Source organism: Salarias fasciatus, chromosome 1 (genome assembly GCF_902148845.1).
Source record: "Salarias fasciatus chromosome 1, fSalaFa1.1, whole genome shotgun sequence".
Lineage (NCBI taxonomy): Eukaryota > Metazoa > Chordata > Actinopteri > Blenniiformes > Blenniidae > Salarias > Salarias fasciatus.
This window is the reverse complement of record NC_043745.1, coordinates 2,939,311-2,961,968: the sequence shown is the minus strand read 5'-3', so window position 1 is coordinate 2,961,968 and position 22,658 is coordinate 2,939,311. Positions and strand designations below refer to the sequence as shown.

The following is a 22,658-nucleotide window of genomic DNA, read 5'->3' as shown; positions in this document are numbered from 1 at the left end:
ATAAAAGAGAAGGGGACATCAAGCTAAAAGCATAGTTTACACTTTCTGCTTTATCTCGACCTCGGGCTGGATGCTGTTTCACGGTAGGCTGCTCATCACGATGAGTAATAGGTGTTGAGTCGGAAGCTGGAGCCAAATTAGTGGGGGCGGCATCGCTGGTGGCGGGCGGCAAAACGTGTTCGCTTCGACTGGCTCGTCGACTTAGAGCGGAGAGCATCCCGACGCAACCCCCGCGCCAGACCCAAACTTTACACCACTGCGAGCAAATCCTATAAAGCAAGTGACAAAACCCTCCGCACCTGCACGCCGCCGCCCCCCCTCCCACAGCGCCGCCTCCACACTGCAACAGCTCCGTGATTAATACGTCTGACAACGCAGTAACTAATGATCGATTGAGGATGCCTGGGATCTAAAGACCATTTCCCCTTCACTTACTTTGCCTTTTTCAAAGCCATCTGATATTTTGATCACTGGCAGGGGCCATGTCGGTGGAATTAATCACTAATTTAAAGCTGGAACAGTCTTGTTTGCACAAACCGAGCTCACAGGAGAACGTGGATGATTAGTTAGTTTTACATTCATGTGGTGACAGCAGAGATTTCAAACTACATTTCAAAGATTGTGCAATGAAGTAGGAAAATGTGTGTGTGTGTGTGTGTGTGTGTGTGTGTGTTCAAACATGCTCAGTTGTATAGTGGTTTGCAGCACACATCATTCAGCTCCAGGCTGAGCAGTTTGTCTGACAGTGTATTTAAAGGTTTTCTCCAGTTTCCTCCTAAAACATAGATGTAAGTTCAGTTCATCGCTAGTTCTTTAGCTGTGAGTGTGTTTCTGTGTTTGGCCAGTGATGGAACTGGGAATAGTTGGGCGTTTCTCTGTAAAAGGTGCTTTAAAGGGTTGGTGTTGTTTTTGGCACTGGGGTATATGAATAAATTAAATTTCAATTGACTTGAATTAAACTGTCTTCTGCCACTGGTGGCTGGGATCCGCTCCAATCGCTCCTCTTTATAAAAGATAGATGGATGTGTGTGTGCTTACACAGGGAATCAGGGCTTTTGTTCTGAAGTCTGATACTTCCTGTCTTGTGTTGTGGTTCTGCAGTCCCACTGTCTGGTTTATTAGCCTCTCTGTAGAGACTCTTTAGCCCCTTCTAGTGGAAATTAGCTGAATAGATAAAAATGACCCTAAACTCTAAATGTTGGAAAATGTAAAAAAAAACAAACCAAAATGACTGAAATTGAGAGAAGTCTTAGAAGGAAAAGTTATCCAAGAGGGCGGAATGGCCAAAATGACTAAAAGTAGCTTAAAAACTTAAAGCTAAAACACTGGAATTAATGGAATTATTTGAACTTTCAAAGATTTTGCCATACATGAAAAAATGCTCAAATTAAAACATTTTGCAAAGTGTAAATATGCACAGTTAAAATGAGTTTTCCTCTGCATAACTAATCATTGTTCAGCATGTTTTTCATTTTACACAGATTTTATTCAGCTGAAATGGTGAAAGCCTTTGGTGGTGATGTTTGCAGACATCCTGGTGAAGCAGTGCAGATGTTGCACCATCCGGGGAGTTCCAAAAATATTTGACTCCGTCCAAGAAGAAATCCTGGCTTCACTTACTGTAACATGGTTTCAGGCTTTTTATTTACTTCAACATTTAGAGTGATTTTAAATGAACCGCCCCTCCTGTAGCACTCGTTTTTATATATTTATCTCTTCACACACACACACACACACACACACACACACACACACACACACACACACGAGTGTCCGTCAATGAAATCTTCATTCATGTCGGAGGGAGGAAAGGGAAACATGGTTCTACATTTACAGCCTAATACATTATGCATCAGAAGCTTTTAAAAAAGATGATTGGAGAATTCCCATCTGAAATGCAGCTGCAACATCAAAGCGTGAGTGGGAGGAAAATTAAATGGTACAGAAATAAATAATGGTCGACTCGATGTCTTTGCTAATTGGGATCCGTGGCGTTCGGGTCAAAAGGCCTCAGCCAGGCGCGGCTGTGTTGTGTTGCGCTGGTCACAGCCTGACCGGGACTTTAATGGCTCCATAGGCTCGGCCAATACAATTAAACTGCCACCTCTCAGGCTCGTTTACGGGTTCCAGCGCTCTCGTTGTCTGGCATCAGCTGCAGTGGCTTTTCATTAGAGAGCCTCCTCATTTGGGTCATTAACACTGCTGGAGTCACTTTGTGGTGTTTAGTTTTAAAATGTCATCTTACGTGGTTAATCCACTTTTTAGCCATAAAACACTGATCCGTGCACACATGTGAACTGCCTAATGTGACTGTGGTGATGTCCAAAGCCTTTTTAATCCATTTATTACTCAGCTCTCAGGTGAAACTGACCCGCTGTGTTTTCTCTACTCATGGAGCAGAATGTATAAAATAACCAGTTAAGCTTTCTATGGAACTTGTTTGGAACATGTTAATACACATTTAAGTAATTTTATTTTTTTTTACTATGATAAAACTAATTTACATAATAGTGATGGACAGTATATTTTTCTGCTGGAGTTGCTGCCGGAGCACAGCTAACAGAGTTCACACCTCAGCTGTTATCAAACACCTGCAGGTGATTGAGGAACTGCGGCAGGAAACCAAAGTACCTGGAGAACAGCCAGGCACAGAGAGAATGTGCAAACTCCACACTGACACCCAGTTTTTCTCTCAGTCTCAAGGTCAATTCAAAATGTCATTACATTTTCAGTATCAGTTTACATGACAACGGTGCTCAGAGTCACTGAAAACGTTGTTTTTTCAAACTGAATCCCAAGATATACCCCAGCTCTGACTCCATCTCCATGGAAACGGGGAAAATTGTAACTTTTCTGAACGGCTGCTCTGCAATGTGCATCACGGTCAAAGTAAATAGTTGTTCTGCACATGCTCAGTAGGTGAACAATAACAATATGCTTTCCTCCAGAATGTCGTGACTCCCAGTCCTGGTCCTGGTTCCAGTCCAGATTCTCCTGGTCCTGGTCCTGGTCTCAGTCCAGATCCTCCTGGTCCTGGTCCTGGTCTCAGTCCAGATCCTCCTGTACTTGGTAGTTTTAGAGTTGACAGTCACCATAATAACAATCCAGCTTGGTGTTCTGTCCATGTGAATGTGTGTGTTCTCCATTGTTGATGTTTACAGTGTATCGTTCTCTGAAACTTGTGTGGTTTCAAGACAAGAACAAACAACAGCACCCACTAGTGGAACCACATGAAAACTACATCGCTTTTGGCTTTTCTGACATTTCCGTGGAAACAAACATGGTTTCAAAACGTGAAACTTTTCTTTAAAAAAAAAAATACAAATACAAATTCGAAACGTTGAAGTGTGGACAGGGTTTGAAGGTCGAACCCAGAATCAAGCCGCTGTTCCCACCTCGGGACATCCATGCATCCCACTACACCACTGAGGAGGATTAAAAGACTGAGATCAAGATGAGTTTTAAAAGCAACAAACACTCAGCGCCGCTGCCTCCTGCACATCAGGAGAGTTGATCACTCTTCATCACTGTCACAGTCTTACTCTGTCAACACTTCCTGATCATTACTGCTCTGATCACATGACTCTCAGTGCCTCAGGTTTTTTTCTTCCTCAAAAATGTTGTTGTATTTAAGATTTTTTAAGCTCTACATTACATGATAGAAATCAAAGTATGACACTGCCAACACAAATACAGAAGGAACTTGTTACAAGAAGTGGTACTCTGGATTGAAACATGGCTGATAAAGGGAAAACATTCTGTGTGAATTCCCACACCTCTGATCATTTCCTTCATCAGTTCGATCTGAACTTTTAAAATAGTCAATAAAAAATCATCCATTTTCTCTGAAACATTTACATTTATTCTTTAATATCAGTGTTGTCCTTTATGATGGTCAGGTTGACAACATTTAATCACTGAATCATCTAGAATTTGATTTCCAGAACAATGCAGTCCGTTTTTTAAAATGTATTTATTTATTTGCATTGATCAGGATAATTATCCTCTTGATTTCATTGTAAGTTTGTGAGTTCAGACAATAAATTCAGGAAGAAAAATTTGAGATCCAGTAAAATGTGTTTCTAGATCATGTTTTCAACTGTGTGTTTTTTTTACCTCCTCCCAGAATTATCTGAAAACTTTAAAGAAAAAGAAACATCTAAAAATGAGCAGTGTTTCTGCTAACATGCTGACTGTTCACGTCTTTCAGTTGGATGGAATCTGCTCACTGATCTGATTTCCACCCTGTAACATCCTGGTCTCTGTCCCTCCCGTTGCCTCTGTCTTATTTTACATCATCAGAATAAATCCAGTTCTGATTTTGAGTCCTGACAGTAAACAAACTAATAAATCAATTGAAAATTAATCACAGAAAATAATGAGTTGTTCCATAGCATGTCCTGAAGGAGGAAAGAAGTAACAGGCTGGAAATCGTTCCAGTATCATATTCTGAGCTAGCCTCGGGTCATTTTCTCAGACTCTGACGACCTCTCTCAAGCCAAAATGGTAAAAATGAAGTGAAATCAGCTTAAATTTTGTTCTCATGACCGAAATAAAATCTAATCTAAATTGCATCAAAAATGTAGGAGAGAACCATTTGGGTCACACTGTTTGTTGGAAACCAGCTGTTTCAAGCTCTTTATTCACAATAAGCAGTTTAATTATGGTAATTTGGTAAGGTAATCGTTGCTCTGGATGAAGTAGAAACTGAAATCCAAACTCCAGACTTCAAACTGAGGCTCGAGGATCAACTGTTGCCCTGATCGAGTCTGAAATTTACCTCCAGTGAGTTTATAATGGACCGAGATAATGTTGGTCATCAGACAAGTCCAGGAGCAGCACAGCTAAACGTGGGCTGATCGGCCGTCTGTCGTTATGCTGATGTGTGAAAAGCACATGGAGACATTTTCTTTTTGGCAGATGAGACAAAGTTGAACTTCAACAAAAAAATGTAATTCAAACTCCTACTAAACTGCCAAACGAATTATAAAAGCTGCAATTACAAAGAAAAACAATCTTCAGAGGAGCAGACACAGCACGGCGCTGAGGCGTGAGCTGGCAGATCAGTGATGCTGCCAGGAAAGCTAGCTCGCTAGCATTAGCCTCACCGCCATGCTGTCAGGAGGAGTCTGGGAAAACATGCAAATGAAAGAAGGTTTCGATAACGTTACATTTATGTTGAGAGTTCAGTCACTTTCTGCAGTAATTGTTTGATTTTGTGTAAATGCAGATATTTTCGTCATGTATACTCTGTGACAGGAAAAAAGAAAAAAACCAAAACTTTAAAGCATGAAGGTGATTATGTGGCCGTTTCAGCGGTTCGGCCCACTCAGGACGAAATTGGATCGTTTGTCGCCTCTGAACTGAAATGAGTTTAAAGCTGCAGCTTTACTGTAAGCAACTACAATTAAAACTGTCCAGCATTTGGTGATAAACAACTAAACACTGATTGCAAAAGAACAATTTTCCTCAATTACAATGAAGGTATAACAGTTTTCTTTTTCTTTTTTTTATGATTGTTGACAATCAAGTATGAACAAAAACACAATCAAGTTTCCAGGACCAGCTCAGCGTGATCCGTTGAGCCTGAAACACTCATCATGGACTATTGTCTCTGGATCAGAAATCAAGCATCAGACACTGCAGGTCACTTCGTGCATAAAGGCCATCAAAGTGTAATTAATGGCTTCAATGTCTGACTCAGATATGAAGCACTAAACATGAAGCGACACACACTCTTTCATTCAGACTCAGTCAAACAGCACTGTCCGAACAAATACTGCAGTGGTTCATCATTTGGCCTTTTTTTATAAATGCCTCACTAAATACCTCACTGAACGGCTGCATCGTGTATGTGATGAATATATTTAATTCAATTGATCCTTTAAAGTTCAGCTGAAGAGACTATGAGACGTTATTGATGTGACACATCGCTGGATTAGATCATATACAGTAGATACAAAATAATAATAATAAAAGAGAGAGAGCGGATGCTCTCTTTTTTCTTTTCTGTGCAGTGTGCACTAATAAACACGAGACACATCCACTCCAAAGCCCCGACCAGGGCCTGATCGTGTGCTTTGTGCCAAGTAAGCACACAGACACTAGAGGGCTCTCTCCATGGACAGCAGCACGCGCCCCGCTGTCACTCACACTGCTGCTGCTGCTCTGTGCCAAACCAGGGGCCAGCCTGACCCTGTCTCTCACTGTCCAACACTCCTCATCATTATCCTTTAACAGCCCGGGATTGTTTTTTTTTTTTAACGAAATGTATTTTTAATTTCTTTTTTTAATGAATTAAAGCTGAAAACTTTGTGACAAAGATAGAAAATGATAGGTGTGTGTGTGTATGTGTGTGTGTGTATGTGTGTGTGTGTGCATGTATGTGTGTGTGTGTGTGTGCGCGCGCGCGCGCTCGTGTCAACCCTATCAAATGACTGTAAATGAGCAGCATCGGCTCTCCGCGCCGGTTTCCATTTCACTATGAACCGAATGAAGCAACAAAAAGAAGCGTTAGAGGGGGGAATACACACGAGCATTTTAAACACGCACGCACACACACGCACACACCTATGTAATCTGCACAGCTGATAGCCGACAATGTGAGCCGATAACCTTTACGCGCGCCCGTGCCGTGCCGTGCCGCGCGACGGAGCGGCGTGCGTTCATTTGCGCGCCCGTTGACCCGACTCCTCATCAACCCAATGAGCGCAGCGGAGGGGAGGCTCTCTCCGCCAGCCGCGCATCTCTCCTCCATCTCCTCCTCACTTTTCCAGTCGGCCGGCGAGCCTGTCGGAGCTCCTCTCAACTCCGAGCCCCCCGAGCAGCAGCAGCACCTCCACCTCCGCCTCCACCTCCAGCGGCGCACCGCTGGCACTCCGCGCTGGCACGGCCGCAGGACGGGATTCTCCTCTCCGTCTCCAGTCGAACGCATTGGACTTTTTTTGGGGTGTACCTTTGAAGAAGAGGAGTCGGGAGAAATAATGCAGCACCGGGGAAGGATTCAAGTCTCACTAGTAAGTAGAGCTCGACGGCGCGTAGACCAAACAGGTACTGCTGCTGTGCATTTGGTGTTTGAGTAGGACTTCTTTTTTCCTCTATCGCAGAGGCTCCGGTGCGTTTTCCTTAATTCCCCGGAATATTTCAGCTTTTTTCCTACGGAAAGGTTCTGCAACTTGGGCTCCTCTCCTCCGCTTTTTTCTCCTAAATTTCGCGTCTCCCCCGGCTCCGTGGCGCGGACGCAGCCGGCTGCGCGCCGCCTGGATGCGGTTTATCTCCCGTAAATTGGACTGCTCCTGCGCTCCGGGGCCAAACGTGACGCATCGAGACGGACTGACGGTCTCGTCAAAGGGGGCAAAACTTCAGAGAGGGAGCGGGAGAATCTGGGTAATCTGGGGAGGCGATTATGGCAAAGGCGTAAAGGCGCAAACTTTGTAGGAATTGTGTCTTTATTTATTTTTTTACGCACCGAAGCTGGGAAACATGAAAAAAAAAATGCGTGTCCTGGAGCATTTTTTAGGATTGTCTCCACCTTGGACAGCTCCTCTGCTGCCGGCGCTCCGGTTGCGGCTCGGCCGTCTGGACCGGCTGCTCTGGCGAGCGGAGCTGTCCTCACCCCGTGGTGCTGAACGCAGTCACGCATCCAAAAGCGCGAGCAAATAAATATACATCCGGGCTCGTTCATTTCTCCGGCTGCACTCTAATACTTCCATCTGATTTTTTTCTTTATCTAAATACATTTCAGATTTTTTTTGTCCAATAGTCATCTCCTGCTTCGTCTGCAAGTCGGATCTCTCTACTCCTACTATTGCACCTTGTCCTTGGATGAGGCGGTTAAAGCGCACACATGCCCCAGTGACATGCAGTGTGTGGTTAAAATATTTATTTTTAAAAAGTTACCAGAACTAACATGAGGCACAGTGAGCCGATGTATGATCCCGTCCACCTGACAAGTCAAAGGCAGCCCTTTGTGTCTGTTTGAGCATTGTGTTGATGGCTGCACATCACAGCGAGGAGCAGGAACACTTACTGCCTCAACTGGTTTTGATTAAAGGGCAAAATTTACATCAGATTGCTGCTCCCTTTCTGTTATGTCAGTCTCTCCGTTTTTTTTTTTTTGTTTTTTTTTTTGTTTTTTTGTGGCTTTGATTGCAGTTACAAAGAAACTGTGTGTTCCTGCATAAAATCAGTGAGTAAACATGCAGCTAAGTCTCTTCCCAATTATCTCATCCAGATTACTCTGATGTGTGTGAAGCCAGCCACTCTCCCCCTGGATGCGGGAGAACATGCATCCACGCTCCGCTGTCTAGAAGGACATCGTGACTCCGTTCAACCCCAGATGTATTGTCAGAACATTTAATCATGAGGAATGTGTCGTTTTGCAACGATCTTTCCAGGATAATCCCCAGAACATGAGATTAAAGCCAGGCAATCTGATACAGTGGGTGCAGAGTAAAGGCATCCCTGTCTGTTGTTGAGTTGTAGCCAGATGATATGAAAACAAGACATGAATGGACAGGGCCACTGCTGCCGCACACAGATCATTTGTAATGATGATGAAGTGACATCTTGACTTTGTGTATGTTGAAATGAGAATTTCCATCCTTCCCCTTGTCTCATGTCTGTTTTGAAACACATTTTCCTCCCGTCTCTCATTCCGCCTGTCTCATCCCATTTGTTCAAATGTTTATTTGACTCCACTTTGTTTTCTCTGCCTCCCTCTTTTCCTCCCTCTGCTCCTGACAGCTCCTCACAACACTTGGAGACGGCTAACCAACTGTGATTGCTTCCTTACAGGTCTCCCCCTCGGAATAATGCCAAATGGACGCCGCGCCGAGAGCCTCACCCCCTCACCAACTGCTATGGAGGCGTGCCAAGCCATGCAAGTGACCTTTATCACGCCATGAATGCGAGCTCTGCCGTTCAAAGAGGACACAAGTAACCTTTTCTTGTTATCTAAGAAGGAAGCTGTTGATCTGAAGAGAAGGAGGAGGGGCAAGGGAGGGGGGGACGTACACCCCAAGAGAGGAGGAGAGAGAAGAGTCTCGCATCAAAAACAAACAAACAAACAAAAGAGAAACACACGACGGCAGGATGCCAAAGCCGTGCGAGGAGATGCTCGTGGATCTGTGGATGTCCCTGCTGCTGCTGCTGTGGATTACTTGCGTTCCGTGCGTGTCCACGACTCCCGTCCTGGGCCCGTCCGAAAGAACACAAACTGGTGGGTCCGCGGCGGCGGCGGTGGCGAGCGGTCTTGGCGAAGGACAAAGATTACTGAGCCGCGCCAAGAGAGGATGGGTTTGGAATCAAATGTTTGTGCTGGAGGAATTTTCTGGACCAGATCCAATCCTAGTTGGCAGGGTGAGTGCTGTGATTGTCAGCATTATATTAAGCTCGCTTATCGTGTGGAAACATTAATTCGGCCATTTGAATGCTCCCTCCAATTCCTTTTTTTTTCTTTTCTTCCCATGAGCAGTGGGAGGGTTGTCAAGGGGAAACAGCGATACGGGGAAGGGAGGGAAGAAGGAGAACGGGAGGAGGGGGTCACCGAATGCTTATGGAAAGAATTAAACTCCCATTAAATGTTTCATTCCTTGCTTTAGAACGTCCTTGAAATCTAAGAAAGAACAGAAAAAGTTTGGGCAAAAAAGCAGCTGGGTGGAGGAGCTCCTTCTTTCCTGGAAAGACTCTCAGATTGTGCGCAGCAGCATATGAAATAGAGAATCTGTGGAAAGACGCAGAGCCGCGGCTGAGACCCGGCGGCTGAGGGGCCGCCTGCTCCCCCGCCCCCGCCACCCCGCTCCACTCCGCTCCGCCCTGCTGGTGAGCGAGTGTCGCTGCAGATTTTGGGGCTGAGGGAGGAGCGGCCGGCTGCCGGCCAGCTCTCGGCGAAAGCAGCTTGTTCACAGCTCATCTCTGGGAACTCACCTGGGGAGAGTCGGCCTGGCCTGCCTCCCTCGCCGGCCCTCCCAGCCACGCTGGCAGCCAGCAGCGGAGCAGGCGTCAGGCACGCGGTCTGATCTCCATGGGTAATAGCTTCCTCAAACAGTTCGTCACCGCACAGTATTCGATAGTGTGTCGGCCTGAATTTGTTGTCGATGACGTGTTGAAATATTTTCAGAGTCAGTCGAGGCCCAAGAAAAGACTTTTTCATTTTCCTTTGCCCTTGTTTGTTTTTTCCCCCTCTCATCCTGAGTATTGTCATATGGTCGCATCAATTAAACATTTGCCACCATGCGGGAGTTGCACCTGTGTTTTCTAAATACCATACGAACACGAGAATGCTGTTAAGTGATGCATTAATTTTTCAGGCGAGTCAATTAGGAAGCCTCTGCTGGATTCAACGATGGCTGCTCAAACAAACGAGGCGCTCGCCGGGGCCGTGGCGTCCACACGCCAGGCTCGGCATCAGGGAGGTTAGGCTTCAGCAGGTTTAGGTCAGGACGACTTGTACTTTCACATAGTTTGTCTAATTAAAGAGAAATGCTGGCCTGGTTGTTGAGCGGAGGTTAAAGTGGAAGGCCTGGCTGTGAAACCAGTGCAGGCCTCTTCTCAGCTGAAGGACGGGACCCAGCGGGCTCCTCCAGCAATGAAAGCATGCAGCTCGCCTTTTCTCCTCTGTTTTTGAGGCGATGATGATGGGTTGCGTTCACCACAAGGTTAAGTGCTCGTGCTCATGCCTGGCGGAGCTCAGATAAGTTCTGTGTTCAACCACGATGGCACCGACTCTATCCTCAAACATAAATCTCCATTTTCCTCCCAGCCTTTCTCCTTCTTCCTCTTCTTATTCCCCTTTCTGTGGGTTTCTCACGCTTAATTAAAAAATGAATGAAGGTGGGTGGGAGGTGTGATTGAAATGGGCCAGGCCGCCGCTCGGTGAGGCCGCTGGCGTCTGCCTGTGGGCTGATAATCCAGGAAGTCCAGGCCGAGATGATCACACTCTTAACATTTCCAGCTCAGGCTTTTTTCTTTTTTTTTTCTCTTTTTTTGCTTATTATTCTGGTTTAGTTACGTCACCCCCACCCCCACCTCCGCCTCCCCCGTCAGTCCCCATCGGCGTCGGGGGAGTCAGACACGCAGTACCTGTTAAAGTGAAGCAGGGGAGACAGCTGTGAAAAGCTTGTTGCTCGGCTGTAGCTTCAAAACGTACGCGGGCGTTGGAAGGGATTTTCAGGATTACTCATCTCGAACCGTGGAGCGGTTCATAAATATCCCGTCATTAAGAATAGAAATAAGCAAATGAAGCGTGACGGTAGATAGGCTCGGACGTATCCTTCACGTGGATGCTCGTCGTTCAGCGGGAGGCGTCGGCGCCACCGTTGCGCTCTCGGGTAGACCGCTAGGCGCTCGGACGCAAACCAGCCAATGATTTACCGTCAGCAGGGGGGAACCACGACACAGAGCAGGAGTTGTGCACTCCGGAAGGTTGTAATCTTGATGAAGGCCCATCCAATCTGCCTGCCATGCACCCCCCCCCCCCCCCCCCCCCCCCCACTACCCCCGCCACACTGCTTCGCCTTTTCAATCAAAGCTTTCTCAATTATTCAAACATACAACCAAGCAAGTCAATTACAGCGGGCCATTAAAGGCAAAACATCGCCGCGGAACAAAAGACAAAGAGTGAACAAATTGCTGTGTTTGCACCAAAGAGATATCAGAGTGTGTTTTCTTTTATAGTGCGAGGCAGATTGATGGCAGCGAATATCTCGCAGCCTCAGACGTAACTTTTCGGAGGCTCCTTTCACTCGTTTAGCGCGCTGCACGTCAGGACTTCTAATGATGCGTTCTGGAGCCGAGTCGTAGCGCACATGAGGTAAATTGACTGATCCCTCGTCTCATTGTCCAACGCTTTTATCCACCGCTGTATTGTGTGTTTTCGCTCAAAGAGAATTGATAATAAACCATTAATATTCATCTATTCAGGCAGAACTGGAGGATTGCAGGAACTGACAGTGAAACTAAACCAAAGAGAGAGAGAGAGAGAGAGAGAGAGAGAGAGAGAGAGAGAGAGAGAGAGAGAGAGAGAGAGAGAGAGGAAAGGCTTTGATTACTGATTCAGCAAAGAAAATGAACGTGTGTGTAAAAACCAGAGAAAATAAAGCCATTTCCTCTGGTCTTTCTCGGTGTATGTTCTCGGGGAGGGAAACAGCAGCTTCCTTCCTCCAAACAAGCTGTTTGACAGAATTCCCGGCGAAGAGGGCCGCGGCGCTATCAGATCGCTGCAGCAGTGCTCAGTCTGTCGGTGCTTTCCTGGACGCTCAGGTGATGCTGTACAGCTTCCAAACTGGAGATCCCTCTCCAGCTCCAGCCAGCGTGAAACGCTTCAGTCTTCCTTTCTTGTTTTTTCCGTGTTGCCCACACGTTCAGGTGAAGCTGATAAAAGATCACAGGCCGAGCTTGTCGGCACCCGGCGCCCTGCTGCTGTTTTTATTTATTTGCTCAATTGTGTACCAGATAAAGTGAAGTTTCCGAGGATATCGGAGGAGGCTGGGGGCTTGTTTTGTTTGCGTGTTTACCACGCGGATGCAGACCTCGGCGCAGCAGCTTTATTTCGAGCTTTTTGTTGCCTCCTGCACTTTGGACTGCTGGTACAAGATGTGGGACATGGGTCTATAAATACTGATGCGAGCTCCTTCTGCTCGGCTGGATTGCCTCTCAGTGTCCCCGTCCTCCACCTCCACCTCCTCCGTTCTGTCTGCCTCGCTCTGTCACTGCGGTGCGGCGATGGCAGGAGTGACTGGTGAGCCGGGCGAGCTCTGCTCCGAGGCCGATGGGGTGTGGTACCATGTCGTCGTTTAAACAAAACAAAAACACAAATTCACCCCAGAGTGTGGGTCTTTGGAGAGTTGAATCCAGTCCTCCCTCAGAGCTCCTCGGACTGGACGGAGCCAATGTGAGCCCCTGATTAACGAGGATCCCCCACCTTTATCTGCATTTACTCCAGCAGTGGAGTGGATATCTGCCTTTGATTGATGGATGAGGAGTGGGAGTTAATGAGAATATTAGCCGAATTATTACCAGTGATTGATAGCCATTATGACACATAAATTACAAGCATTGGCTCAGATATAATAAATTCTGAAATAGAGCCTGAATTAGACACAGGTTCCAGCGCTGCAGAGAGAGGAGGAGGGTTGAATGAGGAAAAGAGAGGAGGGGGAGGAGGGAGGAGGGGGAAAGGGGGAAGCCCATCGATGTTTGTTGGCCTTCGTTGCTTTGCGTTTGGTTTCTCACACCCACAGCAGCTCCTGGAACAGAGCGCAGTAATCTCTCCTCAGGCAGCAGATCCGTATTGAGCTGCAGTCTCTGTCTCCCGGCCTCCAGCTCTGCATCCCCTCCATCCCCTCCATTCCCCCCAGCTCTGCATCCCCTCCATCCCCTCCATCCCCCCCAGCTCTGCATCCCCTCCATCCCCTCCATCCCCTCCATCTGTGTAATTTAAAAAAGAAGAACAAAAAAAAAAAAAAACATGGTAACACCAACTCCTTCCTCGGTGAGCCTCACCTGTACGTTATATCACTAATGCCAGCAGGGCCATTATATCAATGGGCCATGGCCACAGCCCCCCCCCCCCCCCGTCTGTCCCTCCCGGTCTGTAATAAAACACCGGGCCCGGCGGTGGCTCTGATAGAGCTGTGGGATCACATTAGCACTGCCCTCCAAGAGCCTGACAGGTTGTCTATGGTCTGTGCGGCCGTCCTGCTTCCCATTAACGAGTGCCGTGCACGAGCCGGACCGTCGTCCGCGCCGCAGACGAGCTGGACGCGCTATATTTAGACGTGAGGAGCGACCAGAGCAACAGTAAATACCGCTTTGCTGTCGGACAATCTTTGCAAACATTTGCTGAAAGGTCTGCTTGGAGGCGAAAGGTTGAAGAATTCGCCGTCTGTTCTGTCATCAGTGCCTCTCATTTCCCCCAGATTACTCATATCTTTAACATTATAGACCTGTCTCCGATCGTCTGGCTGAAGTGCAGCAGAATACATTTCGTTTCTAAAACAATATGGCTTTGTTACAAACTACATACTCTCCTCACATCAGAGATTCTCATGATTTTAATGGAAAAATACAACAGTTTGCAACAGATCTGCTCCCCATTTATCTTTTATTGAGAAAAAAAAAACATTTCTTGATTCAACAATAATGTATTGAGCAGTGAGGAAAGTGGCCATACCAGTATTTCCTTTCTCAGTTTCTTTTTTCTTTTTCTACTTTTCTCATTTTTCACATTTTATTTTTTGAATATTGTAAAATCTGAAGCTTTTTATCACCTTCAAATCAAAATTTAGATTATTTTAACTGAACAATTTGATTTGGAAAATAGAAAATGTTTAGATGATTCAAGGAAAGAACTGAAAAAAAATCACCAACTCATCATGATTGTGAGTTTTCCTGCAACACGTCGAGATTTTGTAGTTTTTTTGTTGAACATCCCCAATGCAGACAGAAATCCTCCGTTTTCACCAGACAGCGTTCAGCTGTTTTTTCATCACGAAGTCAGACTTACTGAGCTCCATCCCTCCTTTATATGGCACCATGTCTGTTGTTCCTCACTGCTAATGCTGATGACAGACTCAAACAAGCCACTGTCTCCATACAGCAAACCAGTCAGATCCGCCAGACAAAGTAACTGAAAAACATTCTCAACCACCCCAGGAAGGAAAGACATGATCAGGGGTCTAATTCCACATTTTCTCTGAATTCAAAGATTATTCTGGCTTCTTTGACATGTTTAACACTAATTTTAACATTTTCAAGGGTGTTCTAGCCATAGGTGTCAAATATAAGGCCTGTGGGCCAAAGCTGACCAGCAAGAGGCTCCAATGCAGTCAAACCTCCAAGAAAACATGATTTTTTTCCCCCTACAAATTTCGAAATGTTTAAATTACACAGCAGAACACTGAGATTCGAGTTGCACAGTGATCAAGCTGCCACGACAGTTCGCTACCTGGTTTGTAAAAAATATGCAAAATGCAAAATGTTTTAAACATTTCACTGTATGATGCACCAGACGGCTTCATTTAGATTGACTTTATGTTGAGTAACTGTCAGTAGTTTCTGTTTTGTTTTGTGAAAATAACCCCAACATCAACATTTTCATTATATATACTCTGGACCACAATGATGAAAAACTTAGATCTAAGAGCCATAGTGGCACCATATTGCTGAATTAACTATTAGCTACATTAACTCAAACGTGTTTGACAGGCCTGACCTGCGAGGTTCAGACTCATGTTGAAAGCTAACTTGAAGCTCGCTGTCTGTAGATGTGTGGACAGGAACCAGGCCTGGAACGCCAGGCTGTAGTCCTACACAGTCAGGGAGCAGCTGATGCTGATCGGAGGACGGCGCCGTCAGAGGACGTGCACACTGTTCCGTTTGGCTGCTGTGTTTCCAGAACCTGGCCTGCAGTGAATTCCGTCCTTTCCACTGGGAAGCTGAAATCCTGTGTGCGTCCCGTGTTTCATGAGGAGGATGACGCAGGCCGCGTCTCGCCGGCGATCCCTGGAAGCTCTCCTGTGTTCGTGCATCAGCTGCAATAATAATTTACCAGGGAGGCACATCCATTCGCAAGGCTTCACAGTCCCTGAGCAAAATAACAGGCGTGCTGCTATCACTCACATCTGCGCCTCGCCGTGATTAAATCCACGCTGTACAGCAGCGGCTCGCACGGCGGGCCGCCTGTCCTGCTTTTTTCATCACCGCTAATTCAAAGCAAACGGCCCTGTAAGGGTTCACCTTGGGCTGGCGTCGCTGCGATTAGCCAGCTCCCACGTCACCAGGACGGAGACCCGTCCTCCGTTACCTGACTCCAGTGCTGAGTCTCCACTGCCCCCCCCCCACGGCCCCTCCCCGCCTCCCCTGGCTCACCGGCCTCGGCCCGCTCCGGCGCTGCGGAGGCAGAGCGCTTAGCGAGCTAAATCATCTGGCTCTCTGCCTTGAACTTTGCTCTAACTAATTTATAGGAATTAAAACGGTTCACCTCAAAGGCTCGGCGGCTGCATTGTCTCGTCTAAATTAGCCTCGTTTCTTTACAGGATGGGGGCCATTCTCTCTCTTTTTTGGATTATATCTCTTTTCTCAGAGCTTTGAGAGATGCATTTGCAGTTTACCAGTCTTAAGCTTCCTCGCCTTTTGTCTCACGCTTGACATTTAAATGATTTTTGATTTCTCCGACAAAACACCAAAGCGTCCATAATCGCCTTTTAAGCAGGCGGCGTTAGACGACTAAATTAAGGCAACAAGGCGGGATGGCGTCAGGCGTTCTGCTTGCTTATGAATATGAAGCGGGGTTTTAAGTCGGATCACTGGCCAGCCATTAGTAGCACTAAATGAGGTTACAAGTACTCAGATCTGCTTATTCAAATCAGCAGATTATGATTATCTGAAACCTGCTAATTGGCCCTTCGCTCTGACACACTTCTGCTGGACTTAAGCTGCGGCAGCGGCAGTGGCTGGAGATTCCTGCTTGCCGTGCCAGCGTCTTCTTGTGGGCTCCATGTTTGGCTCCGGTCCCCAGGCAGGACGGATCCCGGTGCATGAGAGACGCTGCAGGCTGCAGCAGCGGCGGCGGCGGCGGCGGCGGCGGCAGCTTATCCTCGCGCCTGTGCTCCTCATTCGAGTCCCATCAGCCAAACTGGGACTGCCAGGGTAATCTTGTTAAGAATGGATGTTGTTATTGTGCACACTGGATGTGCATTTTGGCTTCACGGTTAGCTGAGAGCACACGTGGGCTGGAGGAGCGCAGACAATGTGGAGGGGAGTTTGGATGGAGGGGGAGTGAGAGCCTATTTCTGGCGCTTTAAAGACGACAGTCCTCGACTCTCGCTCCCCCTCCGGCTCCTCGTAGCACATGATGACAAACAAAGCGCCGTCCGTAAACAGCAGCTCTGACATTTACTTGGAAATCGCAGCGTTCACCTATCACGGCTTTTAAAGATGATGATTATCATCGCCGCCGAGCAGAATGCACAGGGTTGCCCACCTCAATCACACAGCTGACAATAATGAAAATATATATATATATATATATATACAAAGAGAATCAATGGCTCCATCCCTTTGCTCTCCTCTTCCACTCAATGCGAGCACCTCTAAGTGTGGTATGTGGGTGCCAACACACTGTGGCTTTGACCTTTCTCACAAATGGATTATTTCGGTTTAATGATCCTTCTGCAGAGAGAACAAAAAGATGGGCCGAGAAATAGCTGAGGAAGGACAGAAGGTAAGGAGGAGCGTAAAAGGGCAGTATCTCTAAACCTCCACGTGTTCTGCAGCCTCACCTCCACTCTGACCGCACAGCGAGAGCCGCACCGTGTACAGGTAGCCTTCAGCTGCTGTACTTGAGTACTGATGCGAGTATTTGAAATGATGTTCATCCAAATGAACCAGCACTGCGTCAGCGCCACGCCGCCGCGCGCAGCGTCTGTTCTCCCTGCTGCTGGCGCCACGTCACGCTGGCAGCGTCGCATCGAGATCTTTTAAAAGTAGCGGTACTCTGTGCAGCGTCGGACCCTGTACTGGCAGAAACCCTGAAGCACCTGTGTCTCCATGTTCCCGCCTCGCAAACCAGAGGAAGGAAAAACACTCTGCATGTCAGAAGCAGGTGGTGCTGATGGAAACACACACCTTTTTTTTCTGTGTGAAAGTGACACCTTCTGATTTTTTTTTTTTTTTTTTGTCTTTCCTTGGGTGAAAAAAACAGGGGGGGGGGGGTGCATGAAAAATTCAAAACATTATAATATAAAATCCAGATGAATCATGAATGCTTAATGGGAGTCAAGGCTGAGCATGCCGGATGTTGAGTGTTCTCCAAGAATCGTGTGTGTGTGTGTGTGTGTGTGTGTGTGTGTGTGTGTGTGTGTGTGTGTGTGTGTGTGTGTGTGTGTGTGTGTGTGTGTGTGTGTGTGTGTGTGTGTGTGTGTGTTGTTGCGTCGCCTCTCCCGAGGTGTTGAGGGACGGTGAATGGAGGACGCCAGGAACATGTGAAAAGCTTTTAGGCCGCCTGTGTTGGGGGGCTTCTGCTATTGAAGTCTGGCTAATTGCTTTTATCCGAGCCGAGCCGCCGCTTGTTGTTGTTGTGCTGCGGAGTGGACATGCACCGATGGCCCGTCTGATGAAATATTAACAAATCTTTGCTAACGCGGCTGGTCCCTCTCCATTGTAGTTTAATGAAATGCAGAGTTCCAAGAAAAACTTCTGCTATTATGAATAATAGAAGATCCAATTAGTGTAACATTATCGCAGATGAGTTTGATGAAAGAGCGGACTGGAGCGATGTCGGAGGAGGAGAGCGTTTAGCTGAGGTTATCAAAGCGCAGGAATGTAGCGGCGTGCAGAGGTTGATTGCTTGTGGCTCGCCGGTGACGTCAGAGGAGAGCGAGCCCTCTGATGTGCTCTTGGTATGAAGCGCACGCCGCCGCCGGAATCATTGCACAACTTGCAGCCAAAGAGGTTGAACGTTTTTTTTTTTTTTTTTTTTTTTTTTGGGAAATGACGAGCGATTTGCAACAGATCGTCTCTCAAAGAGACTTTTTGATTCCGGTATTTTCTGTGCAGGGCTGCTTGGAGTTTTTCTGAATTATTCAGTTTTTATCACAATGTTTTCAAGTGAAAACGCAACTTTATGAACACGCTCCGACTTCATCGCCAGGGAAACAGGCGAAAACAGCTTTTAAGGATTTCCTCTTTTGAGTTCTGTGTCATTTTGCACAAAAGGAGTTCTGAATAACTTATGATTTGGAGATTTGATCTACGGATCAATATCTTTTAAGTAAGTGAATTTTTCTGTGGCGTTATGAAGTCAACAAATGGATTTAATGGACTGAAATCCCATTAATGTGACTTGGGCTCTGTGTTGACTCCCATCAGCAGTGCTGTGTAGGAGACTGTTGAATGAAGAACAAAGCTTCTGACCTTTCATATTTATAAGATATCTCTGTATCAAACTTATGTGTGTTTGTGTAAATTAGCACACAGTAACATAATAATTTAATCCAAGCAATGCTTAAATCATCTAAAAATGCCATGACATCTTATTAATACTCAGATTCCTTGTGAATTGATTTAATTTGTTCAACAATGTTCTCATAGCTGTATCACAAAGTCAGTTTTCTCCTGATCGATCACATTTTAGTTCATTTGTAAATTCTTCCGTTTTTTTTTTTTTCTTCTTGTTTTTCTCAAAACTATTTCTGTTCACTCCTGTGGAAGCAGAGCATCAGTGCCGAGCGCCGGTGGCAGCCGGCGCCTGCTGTCTGCAGGCCGGCCGGGAGCCGACGAGCCGAGCGCCGAGCGCCGAGCGAACGATGAGGGCGGAAACAAGAGAGGATCAGCAAACACACACCGCTGGCCACACACTCTGTGTGTGTGTGTGTGTGTGTGTGTGTGTGTGTGTGTGTGTGTGTGTGTGTGTGTGTGTTCTTGTATTTCTATCCTTGTCGGGGCCAAATGTCCCCACAAGGATAGCAAAACGTGGAACGACGTGCCTTGTGGGGACCTTTTTCCGGTCCTAAGTAGGAGAAACAGTGTTTTCTTGACCATGTTGTTGTTACTGAAAAAAGTAAAAGTGCAAAAACATTTCTTTAGGGTTAGGCTTTGTTGTGGTGTGGGTTAGGGTTAGGGTAAGGGTCAGGGTTAGGGGCTAGACATGAATGGGAGTCAATGGACGGTCCCCACAAGGATAGAAATACAAGACTGAGCGTGTGTGTGTGTGTTTGTTCATCCATCAAAACGTCTGTGCTGTTTTCAGAAGGAGTACGACCACTAGAGGGCGTGTTTAACCCTCCCAGTATCCTGATGTCAGGATTTTTTTTTTCAAATAATGAAATCATGATTATTTAAAAAAAGAAAAATTATCTTTTACGAATTCTGATCTCAAATTAAATAATATAAAAAAAATATTTTCCAGGTTAACACGACACACCCGAGGCCCCCGGGCACAACTTTCCAGTTAAAACATCATTTTCATGTGAGAACATTCAGAGTTCGGTAAACGATGTTCGCTGGGACGTCTGGAATCATGACACTCAAACGTTGCTCTTATTGTCCATCGACTGATCATGTGCAGAACATTTATTCATCACGGCCGCGGTGTGCAGGAGCAGCAGCAGTGTTTCAGAGAAGTGACGATGGAGTCGGAGCGTTTCAAAATGTTCCAGAGTTGCATTTCCAGTGGCTCAGATCTCCAAAACACCACCAAGGTTTTCCAGTTTAACAGGAAAACGTTGTCGTGTAAACGAGGCCTGAAACAAAGTCACTATTTCCTCCTCTGTACGAATAACTGAACCCCACTGTTCTCGCAGGACAAACAAAGTATCAACTGGCAGTTTTGTGAATTTACAGGCTCAGATTGCTTTATTTCTTCTAATCATTACTGAACACTTAAAAACGACTTAGCCACCACAGGAAGGCGAGCAGCTGGCACGCCGTCATGCTTGTGGGGATATTTGGCATGGCGGCTCTGCTGGTTGGTTTCTGGATGGCTCAGAGAAAAAAAACAAAAAAACTTTATTGGCTGTCAATTTGGCGTAGCAACAAATTGCCTTAAGGTCCCTTTGGAGATTAATCCGGCCGTGCTTGTCCCTTTATAGCAACTTTTCAGAAGTTGAGTTTACACTCCACTCAGGAAAGTAGATTTATGAGCACAATCAGAACGCCGGTTCCCCGACACGGCGCTTGTAGGTGTTGATTTGGAAACACCTGCTGGGAGTTTGGCTGCTCGCTCGCGCTGCAGCGGCCTGTTTATTCCACATTTTGCAGAAGAGGGTGCGTGGATCTGGCGTGGAGCGGGCCGGTAACCTCAGCACTCGGCACGCCGCTCGCCAGGCCGCTCTCGACACCGACTCACAAATGAAGTGTTGAAAAGTCAAATAGCAGATGGTACTGCGAACAATTTCAGCCCACTGGCTGGTTAACTGTCTGTGTGGCCGCTGGAAGAGAAACCAAATTATTTTTACTGCTCGCCCACTCAGATTCTGCATGGCGCGCATTACGTAACGCTATCAATCAGAGGCAGAAACGAACGACCACCCGAGAATTATTACAGAAAATAAATTACTGAGTCCGCTTTAAACAGATAAATGTGATAATCAAAGGAAAATCACAGGATTCACACAATCAATGTAAAGCTGAATATTTCCACTTTGATAATGTTATGTTCTTACAGTCAAAGATAGCAGGAGGGGAGGAAGAGGAGGAGGAAGAGGAGGAGGAAGAGGAGGAGGAAGAGGAGGAGGGGGGTGGCAGGGGAGGGAGGTGTGGCTCATGGGGGGCAGATAGGACTGGAGCCCCAGCATGGACTGAGCAAAGTGTCAACAGCCCCTGAACAGGCTGCCAATCCATCACAGTCCAACACACACACACACACACACACACACACACACACACACACACACACACACACACACACACACACACACGTATATCCATAATCCAATCATTATCATTATTAGAACTTGCTCAAAACATAAACCTTTGAAGCTTTTAGTATTTGGTTAAAGCCAGAAGACTATTTTAATAACTTGATTTCATTCGTCTAAAGAATAAATGTACTGAGATGTCAACAAGAAAACGCAAAGGTTAGATCTCTCATGAGGCCAATTTTTTATCAGTATTTATAGAAAAATTCACATTTTGTTTGCTTGCTTTCATATTTTGTGTGTGTGTGTGTGTGTGTGTGTGTGTATGTTCACCTTGTAAAATTATAGGAAAAAAAGACATTAACAGAGGTATCACTCCAAAAATGATCAAACGATGATGACTCAGTAATTAAGATAATCATGTTTTTATTGATGCATTTATACATTTAAATCATTAAGAAAAGCTTCAGTGAAGGACTGTCGCTCTTGATCATTTGTGGACATAAACAGCTGCTAATGTTTTATAATGTGAGCAGTCAATCATGCGTGTGTGTGTGTGTGTGTGTGTGTGTGTGTGTGTGTAACAGTGCTGTCTGAAGAACCGTTCACATGTTTTCAAATCAGAACAAAGAACTTTCACTTTGCATTTGGGGTTCTGTTTGGGCGACGCTGGTGCTCGGAGCTTCTGAAAACAGTTTGTATAAAACATGAAACCAGAAAATGAAAATGCTACTTTTTTGGAACGCTGCTCCTGCACAAGAAGATTGTTGCAGACATTTGTTATGCACACGAAAACGATGTGTTTCCACTGAAAGCGTTGTGTGAACAGGTTTCTGTTTCTCAGTGTTCCTGGTTCTGATTCCAACTTTGTGCTTTGAAAATTTAAAGTGTCAGGCAGGAACAAAACTCCACTTGAAGGAAAATAAAGGCTTGATTTCTTATTCAGTTTTGTGGCTTAATGCCGTCTGAGTTTCCACTGAGCTGAAATCCCAAATAGAGCGGAACTGTCAACAGCATTCTTCTTCTGCGGAGATCCGAGAAGGAGGAAGTGTAAAGCCTGGGATGTGAAGTCTCTGGGAGGGAAACCCCCTGCGAGCCTCATGAGATGACTCCACTCGGCGCTCGCTCGCTCGCTCGCTGCCAAATGGCACGCTGCCCTTTTATGTTACTTCTCTCTGCGCTTCATCTGCGTCACCGAGCCGCCGCCGTGAGCTGATGAAGACGAGGAGCAGCTGCCGTGAGGCAGCAGTATTTTAATGGCTCCACAGATCTTCGTCATATTGGAGAGGGGGGGGGGGG

At 46.2% G+C, this 22,658-nt stretch overlaps 1 protein-coding gene across 2 annotated transcripts in view; it reads left to right on the top strand.

The window, feature by feature from the left end:
- cdh8 (cadherin 8) overlaps positions 1–22,658 on the top strand; it is a 143,709-nt gene that overhangs the window by 5,725 nt on the left and 115,326 nt on the right. For both annotated transcript variants that reach the window (XM_030099133.1, XM_030099124.1), the window contains exon 2: positions 9,024–9,360. In XM_030099133.1, the coding sequence (XP_029954993.1) occupies positions 9,094–9,360 (267 nt within the window). In that variant the 5' untranslated portion in view covers positions 9,024–9,093. The remainder of the gene's footprint in view (positions 1–9,023; positions 9,361–22,658) is intronic.